Consider the following 26,937-nt stretch of genomic DNA (forward strand, 5'->3'; position numbering starts at 1 on the left):
ATCAAGAAAACTATTAGACAACCAAAACACAGGGATCACTATCTGTCCCATCTGTAATACCTACAAGGTTATAGCCTGGACTGAGCCTTCAGATGCCTAGACTAAGTCAAAATTTCCTCAAATGCTAAGGCTTTGCAAATAGAAAAGTTTATAAACCTTACAGACTTGGATAAATTGGATATTAATTATTATTTAACATTGCCTTAGTAGATGGTGAGGCTGATATTGGACTACTGTATATATCTCTGTTGTCCACATTCTAAAAAGAATGTTGAAAACTTGGAGACGGTGCAGAAAAGAACCCAGTAAAATGATTTAAGGCCAGATAAAATGCCTTACACTGAGAGACTTAGAAGTTCAATGTTTACCTGACCCAAAAAAAAGACTGAAAGGTGACTTGAATACAGTGTATAAGTGCCTTTATGAGGAGAAAATACTGGGCACTACAGGACTCTTTAACCTTGAGGAGAATGGCATAACAAGAACCAATTTGTAGAAGCAGAAGCCAGATAAATTCAAATTAGAAATACGGCATATATTTTGAAAAGCGAGAGTGATTAACCACTGAACAAACTAGCAAGGGAAGCGGTTGATTCTCCATCTCTCCATGTCTTAAAATCAAGATAAGATGCCTTTCTGGGAGACTTTTTAGCCAAGTTATTGGGCACCATCACACAGGTAACTGGGTAAAATTTAATGGCCTGTGATATACAGGAAGAGTGAGGCTAGAAGATCTAATGGGCTCTTCTGGGCCTTAAACTGAATGAATCTATGAATTTTCTTTTTTTCAATTTCAATTTTCAATTTCAATGCCAAATGCATTAGCTAAATCTTGTATAAATCTACTCAAATTAGGAGGGCAATGGAGAAGTGACACCTGGCTCTATAATCAAGTCTGCTAGATCATGAGCAAACTAATTTGGAACTAGTTTACACCTGGGGAACTTTCAGGAAGTTTTGGGGAGGCAGTTAACTACTATATGAATGTTTTCATGTTGTTAGCTTGATTTTTGTGTATCTGTATATTTTTAGTAGTATTTTGTGTGTCATTTATGTCTGAGCATTGGGGTACATAGTCATGAAGTCATTAAACAAAACAATCCTTTATTTTTGTAAAATTCCTCAAGAACCTACCGAAAAATACTGTTCAGCTTCAAGCTGATCCTGAAGTTCCCGCATCTGACCTTCATTTCCTCTATACTGCCTTAAGGAGAGAAAACAAAACCTCATATAAAAGCCATCCATTACGCTTGCACCTTTAAACTCTGTATTTTTCTTTCATATGCACCCACCTCCTCCTTCACACACTATCTGTAAACATGGTAATCATAAGCACTTCATTCTAAGATTATGATTTAACAATATAATTTAGGCTACCATAATGGTAGCCCCAATGCATAATTTAGATGGGACGCAGTACTCTGAAAGTGCTTGGTTTCTGTCTTCAATCTGCAGACTATTGTGGCACAGATCCAATAAAGGAAGGGTATTCTTGTTGGAAAAGTAATGCTGTCTCCTGTCAAGCTAAAAAAATCATAAGTGAGAGGAGGAGTGTTTTAAGGAGAAAAAAATGTACCCAGTCATGAAGCTCAGTGGTCCTCCAACAGATACTCCAAAGTTTAAATCTCAAATAGTGGTTCTTGGATAGGCACTTCAATTGCTCCAGAAAGGCCAGACAAGCATGCAAGTATCAGCCAAGCAAAGCTTTTTATATTTCAAAATAAAAATATTCTAATACAATAAATACAGACATTTTCAGGAAAAAAAAATGCCAACAAGTATTTTTGGTTTCTGGAAAAAGGTGACAGACAAACTACATGAACCGGGAGGGAGGGTGGCGGAGGGTGTTTCCCTTTTATATCAGGCCCCTACTTACTTAGTGAGTTGAGCCAACTCAAATTCCAATAATCTCTTCGCTTCCAACAACGTATTGATCTCCTGTTTCAGCTGCTTCTCAGAACCCTTCAAGTTGTCTGCCTCAAAAGCTTGTGTTTTCAGTTCATTCTGTGTCATTAGTCGCTTATTTGTTTCTTGTTCCAGCTGAAGTGTTAGATTCTTAACCTAATTGTTTAATAAATCACTTTAATTTAGAATTCTTTTACCAAATATTTTCCTGTATTCTGTTAAAAAGTAATAATGTTTCACATATGCATTATTTTATGTCAAACATCCCCACTTCCTACATTTTACTCAAAACAGCCTCCAATATCACTTGGGTGCAATATCACAGAAACTAGTTTTTCTTATAGATTTTAGTCTATATTTCAGCCTCAAGAACCGCCCTGTTCCCAGCCATTAATTTTTTTTTTGTAATAGACTCCAGGGGTGGAGCCTGAATTCACTCTCATCTATTCTACCTTAAGGGGGACAGTGGAAGAGGCCCAAGAGGTTTGACAGACCCCCCCTTCTTGTTTGTTGAATTTGTGTTTTACAAGCTTCGTGTCTTAAAAGCTTTGTGTCTTTTCATCCTAGAGTTATGCTGCCCAGAGCAGTTTAAAATTTCAACTGCAGCCACCATAGCCCAGCAGAAAGGCTTTCAGACTGACTCTTCCAATTTAATCTGAAAGGACAGCACAGATGAGACCTAACAACAACAATTAGCTCCTATATATCTTACAACAACTTTCAACTAGTGTTGAATTTTGCATGCCCTGAATGATACACTGCATTTTGAAGGACACAAATTCAGAACACGCAAAATATCTATTTTATAAAAGTGTAATGAGAGTGCATGTTCAAACTCACAGACAAGCTTTTTTATTTTAAAAAACAGAAATAAAATGAAATGCAAAAATTACCAATCAGGAAAGAGTTGAAACAAAAAAGATAGGACACCAAAAAGTTAGCTTCTCACAGCAACATTAACTAGTAATGTTATAAATTAAGGAATGCAATTATAACAGCATAGATGAATACAGCCTGTCAAATATTAGATCTGGCTAAGGAACGTTAATATGGGAACATTAATGTTTGCATTTACTGGCCATTTTGCAATTCTGCTTAGTGTCCCTTAATACACAGATCGTAAAGATAGAATAGATCAGGGGCGGGCAAACTTTCTGCCCTTTAGCCTTTCGGTGTTTCCTCTCTCCCTTTCCGATTCTCATTTATTTTGGCATCGGGTTTCATAAATTGTATGGAGGGCTGGTTAGGGGAGGGGGTGGTGGCCTGGCCCCCACCTCCTATCTGTCCCCCGCCCAGGACTCCTGCCCCATCCAACCCCCCTGTTCCCTGACGGCCCCCCTGGGACCCCTGCCCCATCCACACACACCCCGTTCCCTGTCCCCTGACTGCCATTGGACCTCTGCTGCTTCATCCAACCCCTTTTCTCATTCCTGACGGCCTCCCCCGGGACCCCTGCCCCATCCAACTACCCATTCTCCCTGTCCCCTGACTGCCCCCAGAACCACTGCCTCCTTCCTGACTGCCCCCTCCAGGAACCCTGCCCCCATTCAACCCTGCTCCCTCCGACCCCTATCCACATCCTCACCCCCGACCACCGCACCAAACTCCTCTGCCCTCTATGCAACACCCCCTTGCCCTCCTACTGCTGGAGCAGGCCACACCACCACCAAGCCGCCACCATGCAGCACAGAGCACCTGGTCAGGCCGAGCTCTCCAGTTGTGCTGCCCCAGGAGCTCACAGCCCCGCTGCCCAGAGCATTGTGCCGGCGGCGGAGCGAGCGAGCTGAGGCTGCAGGGGAGGGGGAACAGCGGGGATGGGGCCGGGGGCGAGCCTCCTGGGCCAGGAGCTCGGGGGCCAAGCAGGACGGTCCCACAGGCTGGATGTGGCCCATTAGCTGTAGTTTGCCCACCTCTGGAATAGACAGTATATTCTTCAGTAATAAACAGATGACTTTGATAATGCAGAAGAAAATATGCTAGCCACTTTGAAACCCATCATCTCTGCAAAATGTACTTCCTGCATAACTATATTGTGTAGGACCCAACTGACTTCATACCTGGAATCAGTTCACTATTAATTCATAGCTCTTATAAAGGAATATATATTACCCAGGGTCTAAAAAAAGATATGGCATTCGACCTACTCAGACAAACCTTTACAGCATTTAGGTGAAACCTCTTAGTACAGTTATATTCAATAATGTTATGCTACATAAACATCTCAACTTAAATAGATTCAGTTTTCTATTTCTTAATGCAACTCATTCTTTAATTTGTCTTTTACATAGAAAAAATGATAGGCAACAATGCAGGTTTTGCTTACTTCATCCTCAAGCCTCTCTTTTTGCTCAGTGAGGTGCTCAAGCTTCTGCTGAGACTGCTTCAGGTCAAAGTCCAGCATGGAACATTGTTTTTCAATCTGAACTATTTGATTTTCTGCCCTGTCTCTTGCTGCCCTCTCCTCCTCCACTTTTTTTTCCATTTCTAAACAGGAAACAAAAGTAATTGACAGCACAATAAAAAGGTATTTATTCAAAAATACAAATATGGTACTTCTAAGAATGTGTATGCTTGACCATGCCTTTCTTAAATACACCTAATATTCCATCTTTGAGAGTTAAGCACAGGGTTTCTCTCTCCCACACACCATGGTTGGGGTTTTTGAAATTCTTTACAGTCAGATGAGTATGCATCTATCATACTACTGAACAAAATCATTACTGTATTGTTGCAACAGAGACAGTGATAGTGATTGCCAGAGCATTAGGACCCTCCTACATGCAGCTACTTGTCACTCCACTAACTGCCATTATACCAGTGCTCAAAATGTTCCAGTCAGTTCACGTGTTGCTCAAAAACAGAGAGCTGCCAACAATAGCCATTTAAAAATGGAATTAAATAAAAAACTTTTGATAGAACAAATAGCAAAAAACATCCTAAGGTGTGTGACCACACTAGGGTTGCCAACTTCCTAATCACACAAAACTGAACACACTTGCCATGCTCCTGCCCTGAGGCCCCGTCCCCAGCTCGCTACATCCCTCCTCCCTTTGCTGCTCTCTCCCCCCCACCCTGACTCACTTTCACTGGGGTAGGGTAGGGGGTTGGCGTATAGGAGGGGGAGGGGGCGAGGGCTCTGGCTGAGGGGGTGGGGCCAGAAAAGAGGGGTTCAGGGGGCAGGAGGGAGCTCTGGGCTGGGGTAGGGGTGCATGACAGGGTGAGAGCTCCAGTTTGGGAGGGGGACAGCAGGGATGAAGGGTTTGGGGTGCAGGAGGGGGCTCTCCAGGCTGGGGCCGAGGGGTTTGGGGTCCAGGCTCCGGTCAGGCAGTGCTTACCTCAGGTGACTCCCAGAAGCAGCCAACATGTCCAGCACCTAGGCAGAGGGCCCAGGGGCCTCTGCGCACCGCCTGCACTTGCAGGCGCCACCCCTGCAGCTCCCACTGACTCTGGTTCCCAGACAACAGGTGCTATCGAGCTAGCACTCGGATCTCCCATGCCCCCACCCCCTGCGCCTGGGAGCCAGACATGCCAGCCACTTCAGGGAGACGTGTGGAGCTAGGGTAGGCAGGGAGCCTGCCTCAGCCCTGCTGCACCACCAACTAGACTTTTAGTGGCCCAGTCAGCAGTCGAAAACCAGATACTTGGCAATCCTAGAACACACTAAAAAACCATGCACCTCTAAGTTATGAAGGGAAGTGGCTGAATGAGTACAAGTGTGATAACTTCAAAGCAGCAAAATTCTAGGTAACTAATTTTAACTTAACTTGAAGATACAAACAGTACAAGATTTTCATATTTGAAGTACAGTGATAACAGATGTATGCTGACTTATACCAGCTAAGAAAATAGACTAGGGTCTTTAAATAATCTATTACATTATGTATGTTTTCAAATTTTGATACGCATATATATTTTCTCTACACCAAGGATTAAAAACTGGTTTTATGAACACTGCATAAAAAAATTCATTGCCATTATAATGGAATTAGGAAAACAGATATTGCTCAATATTCTATTTGAAACGAAAAGGAAATACATACCACACATGGCAACTGACTTTGCCTCTTCGATTGATTGATATTTGTCAGTTAACCGAGCTTTAGTCACTTTATGCTCATTTACCTCCTGTTCCAACCGCTGTTGTAATGTTTTGAGTTTATAGTTTAAATCTATTTCTAAGTTATTCTTTTCCTGCAAATCAGGACCAAAAAAAAAGTATACTTTATTAAAGCAGAACTGTAAAAAAAATTCTGGAGTATTTTACCAAGCCATCAAATGGATCCACATGTCTTTTTCTTTCCTCTCTCTCTTTTTTTTTTTTTTTTTAAAAAGAATGGTTACTTTTCTGCTTATTCACAAGTCACAATATTAACAGGGTACACTATACTATGCTTTTTTAGGTGTTTAAAAATGAGGATTGAAGGAGAGGAAGGAGGTAATTAAACTTTGAAGAAAAAGCACTCATTTTATTCAGCAATCTATGAATTCATAAGGTAACAATCATTTCTCATCTTGAGTGAACTAAAGAATGCAATCAATCAATAAAGGTTTTAATTATGCTCGCATTTCTGTGCCTCTTGCTTGCTAGTGGTTGTCTAAGTGAAAAAAGGTTACTCACCCTGTGCAGTAACTGAGGTTCTTCGAGATGTGTGTCCCTATGGATGCTCCACTGTAGGTGCGGTAGCTCCCCCTGCACCTGAGATTGGAGATCTTCAGTAGCAGTGCCCACTGGGCTGCACATGCACATCTCCCCATCTCGCATCGTCTATATAGCACTGTTTGGTCCAACCGCCCTCAGTTCCTTTTCTACCACAGAGTCTACATTTAAAACTCTGAAGCAGAGAGGAGGAAGGCAGGTAGCGGAGCACCCATAGGGGGACACATTTAGAAGAACCTCAGTTACTGCACAAGTTGAGTAACTTTCTCTTCTTCAAGAAGTGCCCCTATGGGTGCTCCACTGTAGGTGACTGTAGAGTAGTGTCCTTAGATGGAAGGCTGGGGTTTCGGAGTAATGTGTACCAAGGATGATAGGACAATACATCCTAGTAAGGCACTTGATGCCACCTTGTGGGTAATAGCACAGTATTGACTAAAAGTGTTTGTGGATGCCCAGGTGGCAGCTTTGCAAATGTCAGTAATCAGCACGTCATTTAGAAAGTCAATCAAAGGAGACATCGAGTGAGTAGGATGCATTCAAGATCCAGTTTGTTTTGTTAATAGCAAAGGTGGAAGTACTCTGAGATCCATTTGGAAAGACATAGTTTGGATAAAGCTGCTCTTTCTGATCTTTCAGCAATAGAGAGAAATAAGCCTGAAATGCCTGAAAGATTTTGTTCAGTCAAGATAAAAGGCTAATGCTTATCTAACTTCCAAGAAGTGCAGAGTGGCTTCATGCTGGTTGCCATGCAGCTTTGGGAAGAAGGAGAGAAGATGGATAGGTTGGTTTAGATGGAAAGAGGATGGCACCTTGGGTAAGAATTTCAGATGTGATCATAATATGACATTGTCTCTGTGAAAGACTGAGTACAGTGGGTATGCCATGAGAGCACCTATTTCTCCTATCCGTCGGGTGGATGTGATGGTGACAAGAAACGCTGTTTTTATGGATAGGTGTATGTAGAAGCATGCTGCAATGGGCTCAAATGGGGGACTGGTGAGATAACACAAAACTAGGCTGGGATCCCAAGGTGGGGTAGGGTCTTGTATTTGACGGTACACATTTTGAAGGGTCGTAAGGAATCTTCTTGTTAGTGCATAGGAAAATATGGAATGACCTATCTTGAGGTGGAATGCAGTGATGGCAGCCAGTCCTGCTCTTTTAAGTTATTCTAGAATGTAGTCTAGAATGAGTGACAAAGGAACATTCATTGCCAAGACATGTTTGCTGTCGCACCAAGTCTGGAATCTTTTCAATTTATTGAGATAAGTAAGATAAGTTTTATCATGCCTACTACTTAAAAGAATCTTTACCTCTTTTGAACAGGTCATCTTCAAATCCCGGAACCAAATTGGGTTGGAGGATTTGACCTGTGTCTTGAGAGCGGAGGTGTGGAGTGAATTGTAGGCTGATTAGTGGACAGATCACCATTCGCACAAGGAAAGGGTACCAAATCTGTTGTGGCCACGTTGGGGCTATGAGAATGACTGTGGCTTGTTCCACCTGTGTCTTGTGAAGCCCTGTGAACAACTGGGGAAAGGGTGCGTAAGTGTAAAGTAGGGGTACATCCCATGTAATGAGGAAAACATCCCTCAGGGACATTTGGCAGTTTTGGGTATGGTGAGGATATCTATACTCAGGAATTCCCAGAAGCTGAATATATGCTGCAGGTCTCTTGTGTCTAACTCCCACACATGGTATTGCGAGAATCTCTTGCTCAGTGAGTCAGCCGTGGTGTTCCGGTGTCCAGGTAGTATGAGGCCAAGATGTTGATGTCATGCTAGATACAATAGTTCCACAATTTTACTACTTCCAAGCACAGGGATTGGGACTTCGCTCCCCCTTGTCTGTTGATATACAACATGCAAGCGACCTTGTCCATCATTACTCTTATGGGCCTTTGTCTGATTAATGGTAGAATGTGTCAACACTTGTTGTGGACTGCACATAATTCTAGGAGGTTGATGTGCAACACAGATTCTGAAGACGAGCACCCGCCCTGTACCGTCTGTAGATGTGCTTGCCAAATGAGTAGGAAGGCTTCAGCTGTGAATATGGCTGATTACCACAATGTTTCTTAGGCAAGCAGAAGACACTGCCTGTTCCCAATGGAGCACACCTTGACTTTTGGAAGGAAAGACTCGCCAGCCACCTGATAGCAGGCAGAGATACATTCTGAGCCACTTCAGGATTTCCTGTGACAAGATAGCTTGGCCCTTTAATGTGCCAGATATGGCAGGGAGAGAGTCTAAAGGACTCATTCCTTTTGGGACAATTGAACATGACTCTGGAGATGCCAGAGGATGGAGCATCTTTTCTCCCTGTGAGAACTGCAGCTTTCTGAAGACGACTGTCAGGAAAATTGATTGATTCAGCTGAAATTCCAAGACTACCTTAGTTATCAATTTGGAGTATGGTTTCATCACCTTCCTGTGGAAGGATATGCAAGGTGGTCTGGCCCTAAGACCTTGGAGCTTGCTAACTCTCTGCCAATGTAATGGCCACAAGAAGAAACATCTTGATAGTAAGACAATATACTGAGCACTCCAACAGCAGTTCAAAAGAAGGCTTTATAAGCTTTGAAAGGACAACACTGAGCTCCCCTGTGGAAGTCAGTACTCTTACTGAAAAGAAAGTATGCAGAAGGACCTTGAGGAAATTAAACAGTAGGGGTGTGAGAAGACAGAGTGCAACTGTACTAAAGTGTGACATGTCAATGTTGCAGTGAGATTGACTTCAAAGGAGTTAAATATCAGTCCCACATGTGCAAGAGCAGGATACAGTACATCTTTGGTTATCAGCAGCTCCATTAGGTCAGTATTATTCTGGGTTGCCCAAATGGAGAATTTTTCCCATCTGGAGAAGTCAGTCAATCTTACGCATGATTTCCTGCTCTGTGTAAGGACTTCCTGAACCTGTAGGGAACACCGTCTGTCAGTGTTGTTCAGCAAGTCAACATCCAGGCTGTTAGGTGCAAAGATTGCGTCTGAATGCACTGTCTGACTGAGGTTTGGGATATTACATTAGGGTAGGGGGGAAGATGTATGGGAAGCTGCTGGGACATTGGCCACTGTCAGCAGACAAATACTAGGCTAGATGGACCTTTGGTCTGACCCGGTACGGCCGTTCTTATGACATCTAGACTGGTCTCAACCAATATAGGACTAGCACAATGACTGAGGCCCCATACTGTTGATCTTGGATATCCTGGGGACCAAGGGATACAGTACGATACTATATAGGAATCCTCAAGAAGACTGAAACAGCAAGGCAATCGTCAGTTAGCCTGGACTCGCACCTTCCCTGAAGCAGAAATTCCAGCACTTGGTATTGTCCTCTGTGGCAAACAAATGTTTGGTAAGAGTCTCCCACTGACAGAATATTGGGTCCAGTATGGATTTTTACACGGATCACTCATGGCTGGTTACCACATTTCTGCACTAAAAGTCTGCTAGGTCATTGCTGATCCCTGGAAGGTGTAGGGCTAGTGGAGTCACCACCATGTTGATAAACACCATTTCCAGCATTGGATGGCTTCCAGCAGGAATGCTACACAGATGAGCCAGATGGTTCTTAGTTCCAAGGCACTCATGTGTAGGTTAAAATCACCATGAGACCAGGTATCTTACATTTGAACATGGTTCAGGTGGGCACCCCAACCCAGTTCCTATAGTGTCTGAGATAAACATCACTGTCCCCTTTTCTCATGTTCATCAGAACAAGCCACCAAAAAAAAAGTGTTGCTTGCCTTGAGGCAGGACCCATTGCTCACATGACATTTGGATGGGAAGTTCACAGACCTCAGTTATTGTAAAGGTGGTGGGTAAAATTTGGCAAGCAGCATCAGGTACATGTATGTGGACATATCAAAGAGTCCCAGACATGTGTGTCCTGTCATTGCTGATGTTGACAGTAGTTCATGCACAATAACTGATGGGAATAGAAACTGTCCTCTGTCAGGAAAGACTTTGCCAAAATGAAGTCAAATAGATCTCCTATGAACTCTATCGTTCGTGATGGTACACAAGATGACTTCTTCTAGTTCACCAGGAGTCCTAAGTGGGAGAACAGGAAGAGGACACAATCCAGGGACATTCTGGTCTCCTGCTTGGACCTGCTTCTGATCAGCCAGTCATCTTGACATAAACAGGCATAAATTCCATGTTTTCTTAAGGTATGTCTACACTATGAAGTTAGGTCGATTTAAAGAAGTCAATTTTTTAGAAATCGATTTGATACAGTTGATTGTGTGTGTCTCCACTAAGTGCATTAAGTCAGTGGTGTGCGTCCACAGTACCGAGGCTAGCGTCGACTTTCAGAGCATTGCACTGTGCGGTAGCTATCCGACAGTTCCTGCAGTCTCCGCCGCCCATTGGAATTCTGAGTTGACTTCCCAATGCCTGATGGGGCAAAAACATTGTCACGGGTGATCCTGGGTACGTGTCATCAGGCCTCCCTCCTTCCATGAAAGCAATAGCAAAAAATATAGTTTCTCGTCTTTTTTCCTGGATATTTTTTTATATCTATCTATCTATATCTATATCTATATCTATCTATCTCATGGCAAGCATGGAGCCCGCTCAGCTCACTGTCACTGTATGACTCCTGGGTGCTGCTGGCAGACGTGGTATTGCAGTGCTACACAGCAGCATCCCCTTGCCTTGCCTTGCGGACGACAGACAGTACAATACGACTGCTAGCCGTCATTGTCGTCCAGTGGGTGCTCCTGGCCGACCTTGGTTAGGTTGGTCGGAGGTACCTAGGCAAATATGGGTGCACCTGGCTAGCCTCTGTGAGGTCAGTCAGGGGTGCCTGGATAAAAATGGGAATGACTCCAGATCACTCTCTTCTTTAAGTTTCGTCTAATGGAGATTCAGTCCTGCCTGGAATATCATGTGAGCTGGACGCTTCTGCCTCAGGCTGCTCTCCCAGTCAGCAGCACCGCGCAGTCACACCTACCCCAGCCTACCACTTGCTCCCATGGCTCATGAAGCCTGGACAGTAGTAAGGAGCAGTTCAACTATAGACTGAGCAAGTGCATAACGGTGGTAGAATGTGCCTTTGGACGTTTAAAAGTAAACTGCACCAGCACGCTGACTTGGTTAGACCTCAGCAAAACCAATATTCCATCGTTATTACTGCCTGTGATGTGCTCCACAATATCTGTGAGACTAAGGGGAGAGATATTTATGGCGGGGTGGGACATCGAGGTAAATCGCCTGGCCGCTGATTACGCGCAGCCAGACACCGGGGCGGTTAGAAGAGCACAGCAGGGCGCGCTGTGCATCAGAGAAGCATTGAAAACCAGTTTCATGACTGGTCGGGGTAGGGTGTGAAAGTTCTGTTTGTTTCTCCTTGATGAAAATCTGCTCCCTTGGTTCACTCTACTTCCCTGTAAGCCAACCGCCCTCCCCTCCCCCCTTTATTGCCTCTGCAAGCGGAGATCAAAGTCATTGTTGTTTCAAATTCATGCATTCTTGATTAATTCATCACACAAATGGGGGGATAACTGCTAAGGTAGCCCGGAAGGGCTGAGGGAGGAGGGAAACACAGGGGTGAGGGAGTTGTAGGGGCACCCCCTAGAATGGCATGCTGCCTATCATAGAAGTGGCATGTACAGGGCTCTGAACTGGAGCAGATGTTTGCCTCTCTGGTTCTTTGGTAGGCTTCACGAGACACTGCTGGGGGTCCCTGTTATAACCTCTGTCCTTCATGTCCTTGGAGATTTTTTCAAGTATTCTCGCATTTCATCTTTTGAAACAGAGTTCAGATAGCACGGATTCATCTCCCCATACAGTGATCAGATCCAGTACCTTCTGTTCGGTCCATGCTGGAGCTTTTTTGTGATTCTGGGACTCCATGGTCACCTGTGCTGATGAGCTCTGCATGGTCACCTTTGCTCATCAGCTCGCTACACTGGCCAAACAGGAAATGAAATTCAAAAGTTCGTGGGGCTTTTCCTGTCTACCTGACCAGTGCATCCAAGTTGACAGTGCTGCCCAGAGCGGTCACAATGGAACACTCTGGGATAGCTCCTGGAGGCCAATACCGTTGAATTGCTTCCACACTACTCCAAATTTGACACAGCAGGGTCAATATCAGCGCTAATCCCCTCATCGGTGAGGAGTACAGAAATCAATTTTAAGAGCCCTGTAAGTCAACAAAAATGGCTTCGTCGTGTGGATGGGTGCAGGATTAAATCGATCTAACGGTGCTAAATTAGACCTAAACTCGTATTGTACACCAGGACTTAGACATGCTGCCATTACAGCTAGAAAGTTGGTGAAAACTCTCAGTGCCATGGTGAGTGTGAAGGGCAAAACCCTGAACTGGAAATGGTTGGCCCCCCACTGTTAACCTTAGGCACTTCCCATGGGCCAGACAGATGGCAATATGTAAGTACAGCAAGCTGGAAGCCGAGAGCTACAACCCAATCTAGAGCCTGGAGCAATGCAGGCAGGCATTATCATCCTGAGACCAAGTATGTATTTGTTGAGTCTCCTCAGGTCTAGGATAAAAGCCTAGTCTCACCCAGGAGGCACATACGTGCCTACACTGGGATTCGCACTGACACATTTGAAGAAGCTATGATTTATTTACACAATACAAAATAATTCAATACAGTGGAGTTGCATCATACGCACATTTAACTTACACGATTTTAACTATGCCTGCTTGGCAAAAAACAAAACAAAACAGAGGAAAACAACAATTTAAATACTGCACCTGTAGTGCGGACAATTTCGCCTGCCATTACACTCAATGAGGGTCTGACTATACGCGATTTTTGCCTTACGTGCTGACTTCAGAACCTAACCCCCGCGTAAGATGCGACTCCCCTGTACATGATCATATTCTGACCACAGCCAGTGAGCTAATATTAGCATTTTTTTCAATTATCGTGTATTATTAGTTACCTTACCTTTTCACAATGATTAAGTGAGTCCCGTGCCTGTTTTCTTTCTACTTCCACTCTTTCAAGATTATTTTTAAGATTTTTTACTTCTTCTTGTAAAGATGTAATCCGAGCTAGCAAAAACAAATTACAAATAGTTCAATTTCAGCTACTATGCCTAGATGCAGAAACAGGACTTCAATTTTATTTTGTCCAACTGCTAATGTATAGATGTTTCGTTTCATTTAATGTAAGTCCTGTTACAACGTACAACAGCCACATTTTCTGATGACATTAACTCTGCTGAAGTCTTATTATGGATAGATACAACATATAACACAATGGAGCCCTAATCTCAGTTGGGGCCTCTAAGTGTTATTGCAGTACATAAACATAATTAAAATAACCTGCACTGGAGAGGTCCTCCAGAGAAAGAGGAATTTTTACCCTACTGATCACTCCACAAAAGCAAAGGCTCTCCTCCAGGCTTGAGTTTGGAACAGCTTGCCCCAAACCTTATGCAGCTACTTTAGTATACTATTAAACTGAATACTTTAAACAGAAACACCAAGACATTAGGTTAAGTTTCCAACTGCAACTGTAATTTGGATTCTTGTATTACTCTAGGTGTTAAACGTTATACCTTATAAACAGTATGTATGCAACATAGCTCACAAGTATGTCAGATTATCTAGAACTCTGCAGGCTTAGCATAATTTTTTTTTAAACTAAAATGTCTTAAGAATTTCCAGATGACAAAGTGATGTGAAAAAGAAAACACGTCTTCTTCCAGAACGCTTCCAAACACTTCAATGCTATACTCAGTTGTCAAACATTTTCTAGTTATAAATTGGCAATAACTTGTGCAAATTTCATATGGAACTCTCTGTCTAGATACCAGCAGAATATCCTGTTCTATACACTTTAGGAACTCTGAAAAAGATTATCCTTTCAGGCACACCTAAAGAGCTGTGCAGCTTTAACACTGCATCAGTTAGGTTTGCTCTACTATCCCTTACAAACTGTACAGGAGACCTTCCCTCTTGTCCCTTCATACTCTGACTTCTTTGAATATATTTCTTTTTCTTTATATTGGATAAACTGCCCTCTCACACAGTTACCCCAGTGGCAATCTAGAATAATTAGTCCGAAATGGATTTATCCTATTAAGTTGTCTCATTGGCTAAGCAAGTTGTCACTTGGCTGCCATGGTGGCTGTCACCTTGGGTTAGAGAATCTCATACACACAACTCTTTAAATTGCATGGAACTTTCTGGTATTTTCACCTCTCAAACACCTGAAAAGAAAGGGTGGATTACAATGGAAACTATTCTGCATCTTAACTGCAGTGGTTGTTACCACTCTTGCTAGAACATTGCTGCTGTAAAACCTTAACACATGCCAAAAGGAAAAACCCGCTCCTTAACTTTAAGGATCAAGTAGAATACCCACTCTGCTTCAAAGTGAATGGTGCCTCTGGATAGGGTACAGTATTACCTCTGCTGTGTCAGTGTCCCAGAATCGATGAACATTGCTCTAAAGAGGTTAATATCCACAGATAAAGAAAAATCATGTTGGAGGAGGGGCAGGGGAAATTGCTGTTGTCCACAATACTGCTTTCCCTCTCATCCCTAAAACTCAACCACAGGAATTATGTACCTGAGTTAATACTGAATTGGTAAGACATTTGGTATCTTAAACTTTATTTACAAATTTTCTCAAGTATTAGTCCTCTAGGGATATGCAATTCATATATTGATTACTACTCTGCTACACTAAATGAATAGAATTAAACTCCTTGAAAATAGCTGGTACATCTTTTTCAAGATTTAGACAACGGTACAGAGCAGCAAAGTGAAGTTATGAAAATAGATTTTTGTAAGAATAAATATTTACTGCAATATTAAAAAACTACACAAGTATGGAATGGTTACCTTGTAAATCTCCAATCATTTCAGATCCATGACTTCTGTCCCTTCGTTCTGCTTCCAATGCTGCCTGCAGTTGATAATAGTCCTTTTCCACTTCCAATTTTGTGCTCTCTAGAACTCTGCATCTTTCCTGTAGTTCTCTATTTAGTGATTCCAACTGGCTTATGGACTTGCTCATTTCTGTATGACTCTTTCTCAGTCTTGCTGCTGTATCTGATTCTGTCCTTAGTAAGTCATTGGCTTCTTCTAGCTGTTAGAGTAAGAAAAGTCAAGATTTCCATTCAAAGTGCAATAATTAACAGATTCAGCTTTGTTACATTTATGTAATCAATACTATATGACAAATTTGAAGAAACAATGAAAACACTGAACAGCAATCACTCACTTGCTTTTGTAACTGTGTCATCTTCTCATTTGTAGTTTGTGAATGCTGGCTAATTTTTTTCAAGTCTTCTAACTGATCTTTTAACGTGGACACTAGAGACAGAAAAGAATATGGAATTCAATTTTCCTAGCAGATCAGAACAGAAAATCTTTGTGACCTTACTAGATATTTCTACATGAATAGACAGCAAAATAATTAGGATATTTCCTTTTAATTTCTTGAGGCCAAATTTTGTTCTTGAATTATATACACCTGGCTCACTCAAATCACTAGGGGCTCAACATGCATACATCTAAGGGCAGAATTTGGTACTTCAAATATCAAAAACAGAAATGGCTACTATACTGTGATAACTATGACAATTTTTTTGTCAATCGGTATTTCAACAAAAAAATCTATTCTAGAATGCTTCAAATGCTAAAAAGGTAAATTATTCATAAAACTGTATAGTAGTTTACCCGCCAACATTTCTAGCACATGGGTAACATTGCTTACCTTCATTTTCTACATTCCGTCTTTTTTCATTCTCCTGTTCCGATTTTCTTTGGTATTCATTTATTTTATGTTGCAGCAGCATCTTTTCCTTCTCAGTCTGAGATACGGTTGATTCTAAATTTTTTCTTTGATTTCCCTGAAATTATAACAAACATTGACATTTTCCATTTCCATTTTACAGAATAAGCCTACAAACTTTTTTTAATTCTGTTGTTCTGTAAGTACTCTCATTGTCTTCAATTGGTGAAATCTTGGCTCAGCTGAATCCAGTAGGGTAGGGGTCAGCAAACCTTTCAGAAGCGGTATGCCGAGTCTTCATTTATTCACTCTAATTTAAGATTTTGGGTGCCAGTGATACATTTTAACATTTTTAGAAAGTCTCTTTCTATAAGTCCATAACATATAACTAAACTATTGTTGTATGTAAAGTAAATAAGGTTTTTAAAATGTTTAAGAAGATTCATTTAAAATTAAATTAAAACGCAGAGGCCCCTGGACTGGTGGCCAGGACCTAGGCAGTGTGAGTGCCATTGAATATCAGCTCATGTGCCACTTTCAGCACCCGTGCCATAGGCTGCCTACCCCTGCAGTAGGGTCAGGATTTCACCCAGTGAGACTACCGATATGAACAGGAGGTTTGCAGAATAGAGCCTAATAATTCCCAACATCACTTTTGAAGTTTGTCTCTGATTAAATCTTCCAAATCACTGCAATAACTATATTTAACACAAAAGCAAAAATTACCTGTTTACAGTAACTCCTCGCTTAACGTTGTAGTTATGATCCTGAAAAATGCGACTTTAAGCGAAACAACATTAAGCAAATCCAATTTCCCCATAAGAATTAAGGGGGGGGGGGGGAGCGCGTTAGGTTCAGTGAAATTTTTTTCACCAGACAACCCCCCCCCCCACACACACACACACACAGTTTTGAACAAAATTTAACACTGTACACAGCAATGACGATTGTGAAGCTTGGTTGAGATGGTGAAGTTAGAGGGTCGAAGAGGGGGAATGCCTCACTAAATGATCAACTAGCATTCGGCTGAGCCCTCAAGGGTTAACACATTGTTAATGTAGCCTCCCACTCTACAAGGCAGCATGAATGGAGGGAGGGGAGACAGCATGGCAGACAGACACACTCCCTGTCTGTGGCAGGGGGGAGAGGGGGAGAGATGAGCATTGTCCCTTTAAGTATGCTGACGCCACTCTAAGTACATTGCCTTTAAAAAAAATAACAGGATTTTTAAAAACATCAGCTCTCTCCGTCCTGAGCCCTGTCCTGCTCTATATGGAGAAGGGTAAACGGGGTGGCAGAAGTAGGGGAGAGGGAGACACTCTGACATTAGCCCCTCTCGTCTCTGCTCCCCTGCACAGCAAGCAGGAGGCTCCCGGGAGCAGCTCCAAGGCAGAGGGCAGGAGCAGCACATGGCACTGTGGGGAAGGACAACTGAACTGCTGGCAATTGGTATGCTCCTGGGTGGGTGCTGCACAGGGAACTTGTGGGAGTGGGGAGCTGACAGGGGGACTGCTGGTCCACTCTGGTTCCAAGCCCCCACCAGCTAGCTCCAACAGGTTGATCCTCCTGAAGCAGTGGACAAAGCAGACGGCTGCCAAACAATGTTATAAGGCAGCACTGCACAACTTTAAATGAGCATGTTCCCTAATTGATCAGCAACGTAACAATGAAACAACATTAACCGGGATGACAAAGTGAGGAGTTACTGTACTAGGTTTATGAATACTACAATATAATGATGATGTGCTAGAGGATTATCTGCAAACTGATTTTTAGAAATCTAGCTAATTTTGAAAAATTATATTGAATATTTTGAAGAACAAGGCTAAACAGTTCTGCAAAGGATTTGAAATGCAGGAAAGTAGCTTTGAATTGTAGAGGTAAAAAAAGTATTTTAAAATTCTAAAATTACATTTTGCACTTTCATAACAAACATGGCCAAAATGATTTGTGTTTTGGAATGTGGAGATTTATTCTCAAATTTAAATTGGAGTGCAAATTTTTACAGGAAAATGATAAGCCTCTAGCAGTATTATGAGTACACTGATTAACTCAATAGTTAAAAATTATGTGATTCATAACAACAAAAACTTACCTCTTCATCCAGTTCCTTCATTAGCTTGTCTAGTTTTATGTTTGAAGTCCTATAAATAATGAATTATATTAATATGTAAATGAGTAAGATCTTTGTCATAAACAGATAAGTAAGAGTTAATAGAACAGAAGTACTTCATATCTCTTTTGCCTGGAAAGGGTTAACAAGATCATTGAGCCTGGCTGTCACCTGACCAGAGGACCAATCAGGGGACAGGATACTTTCAAATCTTGAGGGAGGGAAGTTTTTGTGTGTGCTGTTAGATTTGGTGGTTCTCCTCTGGGTTCTGAGAGTGACCAGATGTGCAACCAGATTTCTCTCCAATCTCCCTGACACAGGTTCTTATAGATTCAAAATAGTAAGTACTAGGTGACAAGGCGAGTTAGGCTTATGTTTGTTTTCTTTATTTGCAAATGTGTATTTGGCTGGGAGGAGTTCAAATGTGTATTTGGCTGAAGGAGTTCAAATTGGTATTTTGCTGAAAAGATTTTAATTTGTACTTGTATACTTAGGCTGGGAGGGTATTCCCAGTGTCTATAGCTGAAAGATCCTGTACCTATTCCATTTTAAATTTACAAAGATAATTTTTACTGGTTTTCTCTCTTTAATTAAAAGCTTTTCTTGTTTAAGAACCTGATTGTTTTTTATTCTGGTGTGAGACCCCACGGGACGGGGTCTGGATTCACCAGGGACTTGGTGGGGAGAAAAGGAGGGAAGGGGGAGAGAAAGGTTAATTTCTCTCTGTGTTAGGATTACTTTCTCTCTCAGGGAGAGTCTGGGAGGGGGAGAGGGAAGGAGGGAGGAAGGTGAATTTTCCTCTCTGTTTAAAGACTCAAGGAGTTTGAATCACAGTGATCTTCCAGGGTAACCCAGGGAGGGGAAGCCTGGGAGAGGCAACGGTGAGGGAAAGGATTTACTTTCCTTGTGTTAAGATCCAGAGGGACTGAGTCTTGGGGGTCCCTGGGCAAGGTTTTGGGCGGACCAGAGTGTACCAGGCACTGGAATTCCTGGTTGGTGGCAGCGCTACAAGTACTAAGCTGGTAATTGAGCTTAGAGAAATTCATGCTGGTACCCCATCTTTTGGACGCTAAGGTTCAGAGTGGGGAATAATACCATGACAATCTTATTTTACATGCCTGGTATTTCAATATTTAAATATTTAAGACCATTATTTAAAAAATGCTTCCTATGCGCATGACACTTCAACAGAAAACCAATATTTTAAATTGAAGAATGCCACCAAACATGAAGTAGTTTATAATAGCACAATCATCAAATGTATTGACAGTTCACTGGAGGCAATGTGTATCAAAAATAGTAAGGGTCAAATTCTGTCCCTAAATCCACAAAAAGGTGCAGAGTAAGAGGCTTCTATAACTAGTAAATGTTGGTCAACACACATTCTGCCATTCTCTAGAAAGAACGGCTCCAGTTGTGCACATCCCACATTTCTAAGAATGTGGATCTCCAAAAGTGATCATATATAAAGATATCTACATGCTATTACCATAAAAAAAGTATCTCTAGAAGAAAACTGGAAAAAAAACAAGTTACTGCAGAGAGAAGGTGAAATAAGTGCTGAGTAATACCCTGCAAAGGAAATATGAACTGGTCAGCCAGCAATATGGAACATCCATTGATCCACAGCAAGATCTCTACCAGTTCTATATGTTTGGTATGCATGTCTCCCTAGTTTTGCCTTTATAAAACATAACCCACATAAACATTAGCCTTTTGTAGCTTTTTACCTCCGTCCAAAAAAGTTACAGCACAAACAATTCAGACAGTTTACTGACATATAATAAATAGCAGTTTATACCAACATATGTAATCAATTAGGGCTGTTGATTAATCGCAGTTAACTCATACGATTAAGTCAAAAAATTAATCATGATTAATTGCAGTTTTAACTGCACTGTTAAACAAAATACCAATAGAAATATATTAAATATTTTTGGATGTTTTCCTACATTTTCAAATATATTGAGTTAAATTCCAATACAGAATACAAAGTGTAGATTGCTCTTTATATTATTCTTATTACAAATATTTGCACTGTAAACATTATAAACAAAAGAAATAGTATTTTTCAGTTCACCTCATAAGTACTGTAGTGCAATCTGTCTATCATGAAAGTGCAACTTACAAATGTAATTTTCTTTTGTTATATAACTGCACTCAAAAACAAAACAATGTAAAACTTTAGAGCCTACAAGTCCACTCAGTCCTACTTCTTGTTCAGCCAATCACTAAGACAAACAAGTTTATTTACTTTTACAGAACATAATGCTGCCCACTTCTTATTTACAATATCACCAGGAAGTGAGACCAGGCATTCGCATGGCACTTTTGTAGCCAGCATTGCAAGGTATTTACATGCCAGATATGCTAAACATTCATATGCACCTTTATGCTTTGGCCACCATTCCTCTGCAAGCTTGTTTTAAAAAAAATGCATTAATTAAAATTTGTGATAACTCCTTGGGGAAGAATTGTAGCTCTCCTGCTCTGTGTCTTACCTGCATTCTGCCACATATTTCATGTTATAGCAGTCTCAGATGATAATGTTCGTTTAAAGAATAATTGCACTCCAGATCTGACAAAACGCAAAGAGGGTACCAATGTGAGATTTCTAACGATAGCTACAGCACTCAACACAAGGTTTACGAATCTGAAGTGCCTTCCAAAATCTGAGAGGGATGAGGTGTGGAGCATGCTTTCAGAAGTCCTAAAAGAGCAACAGTCCAATGCAGAAACTAAACAACCTGAACCACCAAAAATGAAAATCAACCTTCTGCTGGTGACATCTGACTCAGATGATGATAATAAACATGTGTGAATCCACACTGCTTTGGAACATTATCAAGCAGAATCCCTCATCAGCATGGACACATGCCCTCTGGAATAGTGGTTGAAGCATGAAGGGACATATGAATCTTCAGCATATCTGGCACATAAATATCTTGCAACACCAGCTACAACAGTGCCATGTGAACCTCTGTTATCACTTTCAGGTGACACTGTAAACAAGAAGCAGTCAGCATTATCTCCTGCAAATGTAAACAAACTTCTTTGTCTTAGTGATTGGCTCAACAAAAAGTAGAAGTGAGTGGACTTTTAGGCTCTAAAGTTTTACATCATTTTATTTTGAATGCAGTTCCCCCTCCCCCAATTCTACATTTGTAAGTTTAACTTTCATGACAGAGATTACACTACGGTACTTGTATTAAGCAAATTGAAAAATATCATCTCTTGGTTTTTTACAGTGCAAATATTTGTAATAAAAAATATAAAGTGAGCACTGTACACTTTGTATTCTGTGTTGTAACTGAAAGCAATATATTTGAAAATGTAGAAAACATCCAAAAATATTTAAATAATGGTATTGTTATTTAACAGCACAATTAATCAAGATTAATTTTTTTTAAACACGTGATGGCTCGAAATCAAATCTATTAACCCTGTGAGACATCAGAAGACATGCCGATGTTACTGAATACATATTGTCAGTGTGATTGTAGGGATAAAATTGTTGAATATATTGTTACCATGTGATAGGTAGTCAATATGTGGACAGTGAAATTCTGGATATGTGTAAAGAGCACACTATGTACTAAATACAATTATGTGGTCTGAATTCCCATAAGACTATTTTTGGTAGGAATTCTTCTAAGATGATTAACAGCTATGTGTGCACATTAAGCACCATGATTATCAGATTTTGAGCTATATGCCCATGTTGATGAAGGTGCAAGAATAGACAGTAATTTGTCAGATATTTACTTTTTCAAGAACATAACAATTTAGTACTCAGATAGAAAACTGCTCCTCATATTGGTCTTAATCTCAACAAAAGTCACAAGCTGGACCTTTCAATAGTACTGCAGCATTTAAGCTACCAAGATGGAGAATCTTAAACTCCAACATTCTAATACATGTAGTGCCCATAGTATTTTACGTTCATTTTAGATAGATAGATAGATAGATCAATCGATCTCAATGTGTGCACTGTATCCTGCAGGTGTTTTGAAATCTATCCGGATAGTGGAAGGAAAAACAACATGGAGTTCAAATATTCAGGGGTAAAATATATGTGTCTTTCACTGATGCAAACAGAAACAATTCATCTTCCTCTTTAAACACACAAGAAAAACATTCTGAGATACCATTTTAAAGTGATTTAATTTGTGTCCTAGAATCTTTTAGACTATTGTATTGCATAGTAGTATATATTGATATCATGCTTGCAATCCTTAATGTATTTTTACAGAGCTGATGTTTTATATAATTTAATTCTGAAAATGTATTTAAGTTCACAGTCTCACCTGCACTTTTGCTCCATTTCATCTTTCAATTGCATTTCATTTTGAAGCTGCTCTTCCAACTGATAGATAGTTTTCTGCATGTTTTCCAGCTTAAAGTATATAGACACACATATTAAAAATACAGACATTACATTATATGAAACTTGTAAAAAAAATTTCAGCACTTGCCTGGACTAGCTAAAATGTGTCATTATCTATTTATTTTATATCAAGCATTTAATGACAGAGAGGAATGGAAGAGACTAGTTTCCACTCTGTGCACCAACACTGGCATGAGAAGAAAAATGTAAGGACTATGTTTTGTTGGTTATTAAAGTGTGATATTCCCTTCTTGAGGCTTTTAAAATAGATTAATTACAAAACAGCAATGCAATGTAGCAGTTGAGAAATCAAGCAAAGTATTTCTCAAAGTTCAACTTATTCCTGCAGTGCTATCTCAGCTTATAGATTTCATTATACAGAATATGTAAAATTGAGTAAGGCCTGATCCTTCAAACATCTAGGCACAAGAGTAAAGCTTTATGTACCTGAATAGTACTGCTGAAAACACATGAGTAAATTACTCATATGCTTAAGTGTTTACAGGATCAAGCCAAAGTTATTATTGCAAGGGATACAGGAAACATTTGTATTTACATTAAAATTTCCTTTTTTTTCCTCTCTAGTAGGAAGATCCACAGATCAGTTAATCTTCTGCCTGTCAACAGCTCTGGATCAGACCTTGGAGCCTCTGATAGGGAGGAAATGGCTCAGTCCCTGAAGACCTAGCCAATCTGAGAGAATTTCCACAGCTTCTATTGTATGACCACTTTATAAACCTTTGAAACCACTAACAAGAACTTCATATCCTCTTACAACAATAAAGTTACTACACAGGATCTCTTTTTACCATAAAAAGAGGACCACCAAGATACATCCCAGATGTTTAATATTTTCAGTCTCCTCAGGAGCTAGGCCTTAGTTGGTTCCCCCAGTCTTCACTCATAATATTTTAAGAGCTGCATGGAAAGGAATCTACAGTTTCAATTTATAACCTGAAAGGAAATGTAGCCAAGTGGTCTTGCTATCTATCCTGTCATCTTCCTCAAGTAACTCTTCCTAAGGTGTGTTGTCCAGAGGACAGTGCAGATGTCTTGCTACTCTTCTACAAAACAGTATCTAAATACTCTGGGGCAAGAAGAGCTTTGTTTTGAGTCTCCTCCTTATTCTGAGGAGTCAGACAACTGTCAGTCATTTCCAGAAGAGGAGTCAAAGGACTGCTCTTCCTAAGTCTCTGAGGTTCACCTCAACCACTTCCCCTCCTACCGAATCTGTGCTTTGAGAAATCAGGTTCTAAGGCTCCATAGTAGGATGATGGAAAAGGAGGTTTCACGTGATATCTGTCCTTGCTCCTTCTGAATACTTTCTACAGGAACTGTTCTATTGCTCTGCTGGTATCTGATATTTGGGGAGAAACTCTAATGCTCTTTACCCATCTTAAATGGGAGAGGTGGGAGATTTTTTTTCCTGCTTCTGAGCAGGATGTTTCCTCACTTCCTTTTTCTATTTTTTTTTAGAGACTTTTCTCGCTACTCCAATGGAAAAAGGAAGACAGAGAATCCATGCTCCTTAAGAGGCTGAGGAGTTTGGCAAGTGACTGACCCTGCTGGTTTTATTATTTTGCTTTCTTCCACACCACTGGGCTGCTCTGAGGTATCCAGAGGTAGAGTGGAGAGGCTCTGTAACTGTCCTCCATCTAGATAAGACAGTATGCTTTATCAGTTTATTAGACTCCGCCACAAAACTTTGAGATATGAGGGTGTTCCTGTCATAAACAGATAGCTACGGCTTAATGTTCTTTTACCTGTAAAGGAGTAACAACAGTAACCTGAAACACCTGACCAGAAGACCAATCAGGAAACAAGACCTTTTCAAATCTGGGTGGAGGGAAGTTTTGGGTGTGTGTCCTTTGTTCTTAGTCTGTTCCTTTTCTCGTCTCTGAGAGTGATCTTTCTATCTCCTGGCTTTCTAATCTTCTGTTTCCAAGTTGTAAGTATAAGGATAGTAAGACAATAGGTTTATATTGTTTTCTTCTGTATTTACATGTGTGTAGTTGCTGGAATGCTTTAAATTGTATTCTTTTTGGATAAGGCTGTTTATTTTTTTTCCTTTAAGCAATTGACCCTGTATATTGTCACCTTAATACAGAGACTATTTTTAATGACTTTTTCTTTCTTTTTTATATAAAGCTTTCTTTTTAAGACCTGTTGGAGTTTTTCTTTAGTGAGGACTCCAGGGAATTGAGTCTGCAGCTCACCAAGGAATTGGTGGGAGGAAGTAGTCAGGGGGAAAATCTCTTTGTGTTGGATTTACTAAGCCTGATTTTGCATACCCTCTGGGTGAGGGGAAAGAGAGATTAGATCTCTCAGTACTTGTGTTTCCAGGACTGGAAGCAGGGAATCCCCTAGGGTCGGCCAGGGAGGGGAGCCTGGGAGGAAGTAACGAGGAAACAAGGGGAGGGGGTTATTTCCCTTTGTTGTAAGACTCAAGGCATCTGAGTCTGGGGGTCCCCCAGGGAAGGTTTTGGGGAGACCACAGTGAGCTAGGCACTGTATAATTCCTAGCTGGTGGCAGCGATACCAGGTCCAAGCTGGTAACTAAGCTTGGAGGTTTTCATGCTAACACCCATATTTTGGACGCTAAGGTCCAGATCTGGGAAGAAATGTTATAACAGTTCCCCAATCTGTTCCAGAGGAAGTGGCCTCCATCATGAGATCTTAGAGTGGCCCTGACAATGAAATCTAAAGGGAGAGTCCCACCTACTGCTGTGCCATAGACAGTGTGTAACCCTTAAAGAGACGATTCCTAAGTAGTACCCCCTTTGATTTTATGGATGGATGGTGTCTAACCCCATAATTTGTAGGGACAAGGGGGAACCAGGGGAAGCCTGTACATAGAACAGCTATTTTGCCTGAATGAGTCACACAGAAAATAAGGCTGGGTTACATAAGGACTCACCCACACTTTGATAAGCAAGGGCATGGGAGCTGGACAGAAGTAAATGAAGGGCTCTTTACTGTCTACCGTCTGGGTTGATCTCCTTTTTTGTCTTTCCATGCTGACTACTCCAGGGTGGGGTTTTTTTTGTTTGTTTTTGTGGAGGGGAGAGGAATAGTTGTCCACACTGGCAGTTTGGGATGACAGCCCAGGAATTTCTGTACTCAATGTTGCAGGCTTGTGCCTTTGACTGTCTCTGTGGTGCAGTTCCCTAAGAGGCCTGCCAGACATGCTGTACTAACAGTTGCTGCAGCCAGTTACCTTAGTTATCAAAAGAGGTGCTTCAGAGAGGTTTCTGCTAAGCCTGAGGCTAAATAGCACCCCAGCAAAAGTCTGGAATTCAACAAACGGAGCAGTTAGAATAAAAACATTTTTGATTGTTTCTGTTTCTTTTCAGTTTCTGTTCTGCATTCTGGGGTAGGGAAAGGGTTACCATATTTTAACTTTCAAAAAAGAGGACACTCCATGGGGGGGGGGATGTAGCCCCGTCCCCATCCACTCCCTCCCACTTCCCACCCTGACTGCCCCCCACAGAACCACAACCCAACCAACCTCCCCCCCGCTCCTTGTCCCCTGATCGCCCCCTCCAGGACCCCACTCCGTATCTAAGCCTCCCTTCTCCTTGTCCCTGACTACCCGCTCCTGAGACCACCCCACCCTAAATGCCCCCCTAGGACCACACCCCCCACCTGTCCCCTGACTCCCCGACCCCTTTCCACACCCCCGCACCCTGACAGCGCCCCACCTCCCGGAACCTCCGACTCATCCAAACCCCCTCGATCCCTGTCCCCCAACCCCTCTCCGCACCCCCACACCCCAGGAACTCCCGACTCATCCAACTCCACTGCTCCCTGTCCCCTGACCCCATTCCACACCCCCACCCTCTGACACACACCCCCGAACCCCTGACTCATCCAACTGCCCCCTGCCCGTCCCCCGGAACGCCCTGCCCTTTCTCCAACCCCTCAGCCCCCTTACCATGCTGCTCAGACCAGCATGTTTGGCTCCAAGAGGAACCAGACACGCTGCCACGCTCCCCTGCAGCGTGCACAGCCCTGCCCCCCCAGCGTGCTGCCAGCACGGCATGCTGAGTCTGAAGGGGAAGGGGGAGCAGGAAAGTGGCTCTGGCTGCTGGAGGCCCCAATGAAAGCGGCTCAATCCAGCCCAGCTGCTGTCAGTCAGCCGCACTGTGCTC

General features: G+C 41.8%; 1 protein-coding gene across 5 annotated transcripts in view; it reads right to left on the reverse strand.

Moving 5' to 3' along the window:
* The window catches only part of ROCK1 (Rho associated coiled-coil containing protein kinase 1), a 191,885-nt gene that overhangs the window by 61,104 nt on the left and 103,844 nt on the right, over positions 1 to 26,937 (reverse strand). For all 5 annotated transcript variants that reach the window (XM_050939193.1, XM_050939197.1, XM_050939194.1 and 2 more), the window contains 10 exons: positions 22,707 to 22,795; positions 18,382 to 18,430; positions 16,269 to 16,404; positions 15,774 to 15,865; positions 15,392 to 15,638; positions 13,485 to 13,591; positions 5,946 to 6,096; positions 4,229 to 4,389; positions 1,877 to 2,061; positions 1,135 to 1,204 (listed from right to left, as the gene is read on the reverse strand). In XM_050939193.1, coding sequence (XP_050795150.1) covers positions 1,135 to 1,204; positions 1,877 to 2,061; positions 4,229 to 4,389; positions 5,946 to 6,096; positions 13,485 to 13,591; positions 15,392 to 15,638; positions 15,774 to 15,865; positions 16,269 to 16,404; positions 18,382 to 18,430; positions 22,707 to 22,795 — 1,287 coding nt within the window. The remainder of the gene's footprint in view (positions 1 to 1,134; positions 1,205 to 1,876; positions 2,062 to 4,228; positions 4,390 to 5,945; positions 6,097 to 13,484; positions 13,592 to 15,391; positions 15,639 to 15,773; positions 15,866 to 16,268; positions 16,405 to 18,381; positions 18,431 to 22,706; positions 22,796 to 26,937) is intronic.

Source organism: Gopherus flavomarginatus, chromosome 2 (genome assembly GCF_025201925.1).
Source record: "Gopherus flavomarginatus isolate rGopFla2 chromosome 2, rGopFla2.mat.asm, whole genome shotgun sequence".
In the NCBI taxonomy this organism is placed as follows: Eukaryota; Metazoa; Chordata; order Testudines; family Testudinidae; genus Gopherus; species Gopherus flavomarginatus.